Raw genomic sequence first — 10000 nt, 5'->3', positions numbered from 1 at the left:
ATACATACATACATACATACATACATACATACATACATACATACATACATACACATACATACAATTATACACACACATACATATACACATGTACACTTACATATATTCTTACATGAACCATGCATACATATGCATATACACATACACATATATTTGTAAATGTATTACATTTGTACACATATGTAAGCATTCATACAGATGCATAAATACACGCTGTTCTCTACCTGTTTATATATATTCTTATACAATTTCCATTTTACATTTGTCCTAAACATCAGAATTCCCTCTGATATATGAAATAGATGGGTCTTCAACGATTTTTTGAGTGACAGTAGTGATAGAGCACTGTGGATATGTCGAGGGCAAATTATTTCATACAATTACCCCATGATATAAATTAGATGTCATTGATTGGTTTCAGCCTACAGTGAATTTGATCGCAGAGGATCTTAAATAATTTCAGTACCGGAATAAGTTATTTTCGTAGACAGTGATACAATAAAAAAGAAAAGAGAACAAAAGTAGGTAATTATATCTCAGTTTCAATAACTTTAGCTATTAGTATGGTTATATTTGCCTAATCTAGGAACTGTTCGGAATACTCGTTTTGGAGCAGTTATAACGAGATTTAACGTGGTTTCATTAACAGCTCCCCAGACAGTGGTGCAGTATGTTAGATGTAGATAAATCAATGAAAAATAAATATATTCACGGGCATTCATGGTGAGAAAATCACGTGTATGGTACAAGATACCACGCTTTTTATTTTTTATTTCATTTATTTTTTTGACGAATATTGTTCGTGATTTTTCCACTACAAATTTATCGTCGATCATTACTCCAAGAAATTTAGTTTCGGTTTTTCTTGACAAGGGTTTACGTTCTAACATCACCGGCAACCGTACAGAGGAAGTTTCTCTTTACGATAAAATATAACATAATAGGATTTAACAATGTTTAGCATTAGTTTGTTTGAAAAAATCTAGTTACTGATGGTGTTAAGTTCTCTGTTGATGCTACTAATGAGTTGATTACTATCGTTACATGAAGCATAGAGGTTTCTGTCATCAGCACATAAGATGAATTTCAGATACGATGATGTTTTCACAAAATCATTGGTGTCGATCAGTAAAAGTAGAGGCCCTAAAAGTGTCTCTTAAGGTACACCATAGATAATGGAGAGCAATCCGAGTTGGATCCATTATAGATGAAACAAATTGATTTCTGTTTGACATATATGAATGAACCAGGCGGTTAGCAGAGCCCCTGACACCATAATGAGAGAGTTTTGAGAGCAGAATTGGGGGATTATCAATATCTGAGGCCTTAGATAAATCTAGAGATACAGCAATAGTGAATTCGTTAGTATCAAAGGTCTTGTAGATATGGTTTGTCAAAGACATAACAGCCATTCCTGTTGATATATTCCTTATAAACCCAAATTGGCAATCTGACAGAATACTGTTGCGTGTGAGATAATTTTCCAATCTGATATAAATGATTTTTTCCAGAATTTTACTTATTACGAGCATAACTGATACTGATCTGTAGTTATGAATATTGGTTTTGCAACCTGATTTGTGAACTTGAGTAACCTTTGCTGTCTTGAGTTTATCTGGGTATATGCCTTTAGTAAGTGAAGTGTTACACAAGTGGAGCAGGGGACGGGAAATGGCAGGCAAAGTGGAATTAATTATTGGTGCTGTGATGCCATCATAGCCGGGGGCAGAATTGTTCAGTTGATTTACTACCTCAGAGTTCGGATTCGGCTATGCAATCCATGACACTATGGAATGGTAGAGTGACATTGTTAATTAAGTTATGTGCAACATTAACGAAATAAATAATGATTTAGTGAGAAATTTGAGCAGAATCTCGAGACTGACTTTGCTCTACTTCTATCGTCTGATTCTGAGATGTATTATTTCTGTTCAGGATTGAATTGTTGACCTTCCAAGTGTTCCTGCAGTTATTTAAGTTAGCCTTCAATTTTTCTGTATAGTATTTGCTACAAACAGAGTGAATCACTTTAGTGAGATGATTACGCGCTCGCCTGAACTGATCTCCATATGTAATCGGCCGTTTTGCAGGCGCTGGAGCCTGTTCTTCTCACTTATGAGAACCTTTATCGCTGAAGTTATAAAGGGTTTGTCATGTGATTTTGGTTTTATTAATTTAGATTTTACAGGAAAGTACTTATCATACTAGGCAGAAAAAAAAATGGTGATAAAATTATCGTAAACAATGTTGGGGTCATTTGAACAGAAAATTAAATCCCAGCATGCATCACTTAAGTAATCCCTAAACTGGCCAATTCTGCCTTCGTTAAAATCTCTGTAGGTTATATTTATTTCCTTCCTTGTTTTCCAATTAAGGCGGGTTTTGAAGGTTGATAAACGGGGAAATGGTCAGAGATGGTTGTGTGGATGACACCGCTTGTTACATGGTTGGATAGTTGGTTGGTCCAAATGTGATCTATCAGACTGTCTGACGTGGGACTCACTTGAGTAGGCTTGGTGACAGAGATAAAAAGAGTTCTGTGTTGAATAGGGCTAAGAGTCTTGAACAGCAGCATCTGATACATTCTTGGGTACTTTGCCGAGATAAATTGTTAGTGTAGGCATTGTAATTAGGTACATTAAGAGATGTTGTATATCTGTAGTTAATTTGGTTTCACAGAAATATATGATGATGATAATAATAACAACTATACTAATAATAACAATAATGATATTGATAATGATAATGTTGACAATGATGCTATTGTTAATAATATTGTCAAAGTCAGAGTCATAGTTTTTATTAAGACCTAAAATACAGTACTACAGATGCATAATTTTAACACAGGCTGGGGCCATTAGCTGCAAGTTTTTAATGAACTACATTTACAAATATATTTTGTCCAGAATGATGGAGAATACAGTTATTGAATTATATAAATATTACTAATGAGGAAATATTCTAAGATGTGTATTACAGATACACAGTTTTATAACCAGGGTACATTAATTATACATTAAATTATTGTTATATAATTTTACTCAATAATGTTCACATTTTGTAAATATTGGGTGCCAATAAAACTGTAGCAATTTTTTCTGGTGTACATATCTGTTTTTATTCCTAGTGCCCAATTGTGCCAATATATACCACGAGCATATGTTATGAATCTTTTGCTAAGTGCACTTTTAGGTTTTTGGTAGTTTATTTTGGTAGCCTGACTATATATGGACTTCACAGACTCTTAAGTTTGCATATATCTACCAATTTTAATAAAAAATATGATTAAGAACAGAAGATGCGTTGGCAATGTGAAACACCTGTTTGATGCAATACACAGTTGTTGACTTGAGAGTACCTTCTGTTTGATAAGTAGCCCGTGGGAGCCACGTAGCTAACACATTATAATTTTAATTTGTCTAGTAGAATTTGATTTATGGTGCCGAAGCCCTGCCATTAGTCTAACCATAGAAGGTCAAGTTAAAAGCTGCGCTCTAAGAATAGTGAACAGGTCTTTGAAACATACAGGGCACTCCTCCAGCATGGTGATTGTTATCATTGGTATACCTATTAAAGACTGGTATTGTGTAGAGTGTTTGGATATCATCCGGTAGGCTTGTTGTCACAAAAAACGAGTACATTTTGCTTGGCGAGCAGTACCGAGACACTGCTCCGGAAACAGCTCAGGGATTGTTGGTATGTTATGGATGTTATTAAACATTACTATGAAAAGGTTTTTAAGTATACAGCAAAGATAGATAGTCATGCTTGTAGTATTTAAAACAAATGATTATATCCTAGTCATTATGCATGATTAGGTCTGCATCACAGTTGCTGAGGGCATTGCATGCAGAGTTAAGATATAATATGTTTACAAATGGATTAAAAGTTATCTTTTCATACATTTTCACGGACATGTATAATATTTCATGTGAAAGTAAATTGTCGATCTGATGAAACGGGAATATATCTCCATTAATTGTAAGTAAGGTCCCTATAAAATCATTCCACCCGCCAGGATTGGCAGATTATTTTGATTTGGAACCCCGCCTCGGCTGCTGGCTTCTGGTGGGTCGCGGCTTCTCGCTGGCACTGGCAGCAGTACTCATCGTTTGCTGCTGTGTCGTCAACGGCACTGGAGGATGCCACAGTATCACCATCTATGTCTGTATCTGTGCTAATCCTCAAGCCCCATCACCGCCAATAACGGGACTCCCGTCGGCCGTTAAGCGCACGGGCCTGCTTCAATTGCGGTAACTGCTTGCACAAGTCTTTATGTACATGTATATTGGTATTCTGAAAACTAAAGGTATTTCAAATGGCTTGATCCGATCCTAAAAGCGCACGAATATTGTAATAATCGTTTGCGGCGCAGATTCCCTCCAGGTGTGCGAGGTACAAGGCGGTGAGTCTGCTCCAGCTGCACATCGAATATCTCCTTCAGGATAACTGCACAGGGTTTTTTTTTTTTTTTTTTTTTTTTTTATTATCTGCCGCGTCAACAGCTATGAGCTTGATATGTTGAGAGATTGATATGTTAAATATTTAAAAAGTTAAAATCTATCAACAAATATTATATTAAAAATCAATGCATACACATTATGCTTTAAATGTATAACATTATCGCATAAGCATTATGCATAAATAAAGTTTATTGAAAATATTAGCCTCCCATAGGAAACTAATAAGACCCATGTCGCAATCCTCCACCAATACATTTCTCAGTGTATATGGAGGGGGTGATAAGTACACACGTCTTTGGTCTGCTTCACTTTTAGCCATCATTGGCCCATGAGTCTGTCAGTGCAAGCCAATCTTGAACTTTACTCACCACTGGATGAGTTTAAGCTCTTGATTGCTTGCAAGGGACTGCGAGAATCACAATATATTACAATAGAATGGTTCGTAAGATCTCTAGCCATCTTGACTGCTGCTAGGATGGCATGTAACTCTGCAGTATAGATCGAGGCTGTTGGAGAAAGACTACCAAATATAGTCTTCCTTCTGCTCACTGCTGCAAAGCCCACACCATTTTCAGATATCAAACCATCTGTATTTATTGTATCTGATCCTTGGTACTTAGAACTGTGTTGAAGAAATCTTTCTCGGACTTCTGCTTCGGATCTGTCCCCTTTCCCAACCAAAGCCAGCACAACTTGATTGGTCCAAGGGGGGACTGGGTAGTTCCAACAGCCAGAACCTCAGTTAGATATAAATTGAGATCTTCCACAAGATTCCTCATTCCACTATCATATGGGATCAGCTATACTGAAGAATCCAGAATCCTTTGTAGTCTCATGTAGTAAATTAGGTTCATGTAGTCCCGGTGCAATGAAAGAAGTGGTTTTCCACTCTCAGCATACAAGGACTCCACAGACCTGTACAGATTCTGAGAGCTTCATTATGAACCGAGTCCAACATCCGGAGAACAGTCAGAGTTGCAGATGAATAAGCCTCACACCCACAGTTAGCTTTATTACGAATAAGTGTCCGGTAAAGCCACAGAAGCATTGTGCAGTCTGCACCCCAAGATAGGTGTGAAAGAACCCTCAAAATACTGAGCGCTTTTGTAGCTTTCTTTAACTGATATGAGGCTCCCATGTAAGCCTTGAGTCAAAAATTTGACCCAAGTACTTCACCTTATAGACAAAATGCAGTGGGTTTAAACCTAAATAAAGGAAAGGATGGAACTTTCCTTGTTTGTGGAAATGCATAGCCATGGTCTTGCTTGGATAAATTTTGAACCCATGGTATGTTGCCCACTGCACATGATTTATTGCAGCCTGCATGTGTCCTTGCACATCCTGTAAGCTTCCTCCTGAGCAGTACAGTGTAAAGTCATCCACATCCAGAATACATGAGACAGCACTTGGAAGGACCTCATTAATAGAAAAGGCAAACAGAGTTACACTTAAGACACTCTTAAGCTGATTTTCCAGGTTAGAGAAACTGCTTCCCACCCTCACTCTAAATTTGCAAGGAAGCTTTGTATGAAGGTAGGTAATGCTCCTCTTAGACCAATGTCATACCGTTTCATGAGTATCCCATGCTTCAAAATAGTATCATGAGCTTTTCCAAGGTCAAAGACGACTTCTAACATGTGACGTCGCTGTGCGAAGGAGTTCTGTATAGCAGTTTCCATCCTTACAAGTGCATCTGTGGTCGATCTCAGTTTTCTAAACCCATATTGATAAAGGGTCAGCACGTTTTCCTTTTCTAGCAGCCATTTCAACCTGAAATTTACCATTTTCTCCATCATCTTGCAGATGCAGCTGGTAAGAGAAATTGGTCTATAACTCCCTGGTGTGGATGCATCCTCGCTAGATTTAGGGACAGGAATGATTATAGTCTCTTTCAATGTGGATGGCACTGTTCCCTCCCTATAGACCTTATTGAATAGGTCCACCAGGAACTTTTGAGAGCTCTCCAGTAAGTGATATATCACTTGGTATGGAATACCATCACTTCCTGGGGCAGTCTTACAGCAGCGCTGCAAAGCAGTCTATCTTCTTGCAAAAATTTGGCAATTTGTTTGGAAGTTCTGCTGCAGTCCCACTATAAAACAACACTGGTTGTCATTCCTGGTCAGCCTGAAGAGTGGATAATCGGGCAGTGTAAGATGCTCCAGAGAAGATCTTTGCCATGGATTTAGCTAGCTCATTTGCAACATCTTTTTTGTCTGTCAGGATTATGCCATCTATCTTCAGAGCAGGTGTGCTCTTTCCAGCAGTCCCTTGTCCCATACCCATATTAAAGGGGTCCCAGAGTTAGAAGATACATACTATCTCCACATCTGTCTAGCCTTCTTTAGCACTCGCCTGACCTTGGCTCGGGTCTTTTTTTATAATGGATCAAGGTTACACAACTTGGGAGGTCATTTTATCTGCCTTGATGCAGCTTTACTTGCTCTGACAGCTTGTTGGCATTCATCAGACCACCATGGTACCAGATGTCACACTGCCCGTTACTTTTGGGAATGGATGCTTCTACTACTTCTAAGTTGAATTTGTGATGTGAAGTGATTAACGCATCTTGAACATACTGGTAATCATTCACAGATCCTTGCAATACTGCTAAATACTGATATAATAAGATATCAGTCCACCATGTTCAAGTCATCTCTGTACTCCATTGGCTTCCATGACCTGCCAAGTGGAATTCAACTGTGAGCCAATTTGCAGGCCAATATTGGAGAATGTCCCAGTTTGAATTTGGAAATGTGTGGGTGAGTCATTTCAGTAAAACTGCATCTACATTGAGAACAAAGACTCCAAATCCCCTCCTAAAGTGTTGCACAAAGTGTCTCCCCAGAGGTGATGCCGACCATTGAAATCTCTCAAAAGTAGAAACGGATGAGACAACTACTCAAGTAGATCTTCCAAATCATCTATATTGAGATTATGTGGATGGATGCAACAGTGTAAGTTTGTGTCAAGTCTACTAAAATGGGACAATTGTCCCATTTTGCATGAATTCCCTGTTCCATTGCATTAGGGTATCCAGTTCTCCAGGTGTGGTTAAGGCCCACCCCACACCTTTATGCTATCCCTTTCCAGCATTTTTTTTTTTTTTTTTTTTTTTTTTTTTTGCTTGTGTAACTAGTTTCCACAGGCTTCCTTTGAACAGGCTCAGGATTTCTTTGCCCGGCCAAATGCTGTACCTGGGTGTTTGCTTCAGGAGCATTCTGCCTAGCAGCAGAGGCCCCTGTGGGTGTGGTGGCAGCTGGAGCTGTCACCGTTGAGGTCTGTGGAGCCTTGACTGAAGGCTCCAAAGACCTTACTTTGGGAGATGTCTCCTCAATAGACCCTTCACTTCTACTCCATTTAAAGTTTAAAGATTAAAGGTAATGGCAGAGTGTGTAGTGTAAGAAGTATTGGAGGGTAAGGGATGGCGGGAAGGAGGATGGGTTAGAACCAAGGCATAGGACTTACCTGGCTGTGCAAATAGCACACTGGCACGTTACTTTGTGTCTGGAAACTAACTTCCTCCTTTTTGCTCCTTATAACCAGTACTTCTTTTTCAAGCTTGTACCTTTTACATTGCATAGAAGCTTCATGATTTTGCAGCAGTAACAGCATATTGGACCTGGACCGTTGTCATCTTTTTGCCTAAAACGGCAAGAGCTGGCTCCATGCCCATAACCCTGACAGTGGAAGAAGCACTGCAAAAGGGTTGGGCACATATGGCTTTACTTGGAGGTGGTACCAAACCACCTTTACTGATTCTGGAAGGACTAACGTCTGAAAAGTTAGGAGAGCTGGTGTCGAATGTTCCAAACCATCAACTCTCTTCTTATAACGTTTAACTGACACTACATTAAACTTCTTTAGTTCTAACAGTTTCTCACTCAGTAAACCTCATCAGGAAATGAGACGAGCCCCAGGAATGTCGCATATCGCACTAGATGGTCACTCTTGTCTGGTGATGAAACTTCAATTATCAGGCTACCATTTCGCTGTGAGGCGATGCGATTGATTGATTATTTAAAATTATCTGCCGCGTCAACAGTCATTAGCGGCGAACACCTTGTTAGACTGAAGGGGTGATGCGAGGATCACATTGACATACCTCAACCATCTTCCGATGTACTTCAAAAATATCAAGATCATATTTACCAGGTAGGATTCCCTTAATGGATTGAGGACGACTTTTCTCCATTTTACCTGGTTTGGGAGCTCGGGATTACGATTCCCATTCTTGCCCTTTGGACAACATGTGATGCTCCAGAGGGATTGTAAGGGGAATTACGTCGGTCATCAGGGGTTAGTACCCCACTTTTCAACTGCAATTCTTCATGCCATCTATGCGAATGCTGTTCCTGCGAGATTAGTCATCCAAGTAACTGATTCGGTGATCTGCCCTTGGTACACATTTCTTGAATCTCATTCAAGTTCATCATTCATTTCTTCCTTTTGGCATTCATTTGTTTCCCCCTTTTGTATAAACAGATGATTATTCTTTCTTTTGTGATCATGAATTCGATTGATAAGTGTTATGAACATCATATCCACAGTAGCGCGGTAGTCTTCCTATTGATCATCTATCATTACCAGTGATTGGTGCTTCAGGGTGATGTAAAGGCAATTTCTTATGTATAGTTATCATTAAGAGGGTTAAGCCCTCCAATAATACCCTTTTTGTCAGTTTAAATGCTATCCACATAACTAGATAATTAAATTAAAAATTACAACCACTAGCCACTTCCCTTCCATGTCTTCATGACATATTAAGTATTAGGCATTAGGTATTCATGACATAAAACGGTAGAGATTTACAGGTAACAGAGATGCTTAGGTGTATCCCCTATTCCTCTCACTGTGGACAATGATGATACTAATAATAAAATAAATGATACAGATAAAGATAATGATAATGATGATAATGATAATGATATGAATAATACCCATGATATTGTATAATAATAAAAATGATAATTATAATGGTGATGATGGTAGTGATGTGATGATGATAATTACAGTAATAATAATAAACAGTTATTGTTGTTGTTGTTATTATTATTATTGTTATTGCTATTGTTATTGTTATTGTTATGTTAATAATAATGATAATGATACTAAAACTACAACAAGAGCTAATAATGATGATAATGATACTACAACTACAACAAGAGCTAATGATAATGATAATAATAATAGTAATGAAAAGGATAATAGCGGTACTAATAATGATGATAACAAAGTATAATGATAATAATAGTAATATTGATAATGACAGTAGCATCATCATCAACAAGAGTGACAATGATAGTAAAGATGATGATGATATTAACAATGATAATAACAGCAATAATGACACTAATATTATTAATGATAATGATAATAATAACAATGATAATAATGATAATAATAAGAAGAAGAGGAAGAAAAGTATGATAATAATGACTATGATAATAGCATTAATTATAACAACAACATCTGCAACAATAATGATAATTGTTATTATCATAATACATGATTATCTATTACTGTCATTAGTGTAG

The 10000-nt window shown here is 37.7% G+C and overlaps 2 protein-coding genes across 12 annotated transcripts in view; one reads left to right on the top strand and one right to left on the bottom strand.

Annotated features, from left to right (window-relative positions):
- Positions 1-10000, top strand: part of LOC125034539 (carboxylesterase 4A-like) — a 303265-nt gene that overhangs the window by 155396 nt on the left and 137869 nt on the right. The gene's annotated exons all lie outside the window — the stretch shown is intronic.
- LOC125034630 lies at positions 1113-2584 on the bottom strand. The gene is made up of 2 exons (XM_047626530.1): positions 2504-2584; positions 1113-1769 (listed from the first exon to the last, which is right to left on the bottom strand). The coding sequence occupies exons 1-2, from the start codon at positions 2582-2584 to the stop codon at positions 1113-1115; spliced, it is 738 nt and encodes a 245-aa protein (XP_047482486.1).

Source organism: Penaeus chinensis, chromosome 18, assembly GCF_019202785.1.
Source record: "Penaeus chinensis breed Huanghai No. 1 chromosome 18, ASM1920278v2, whole genome shotgun sequence".
Taxonomy (NCBI): domain Eukaryota; kingdom Metazoa; phylum Arthropoda; class Malacostraca; order Decapoda; family Penaeidae; genus Penaeus; species Penaeus chinensis.
This window is presented reverse-complemented; position numbering and strand designations above follow the sequence as displayed.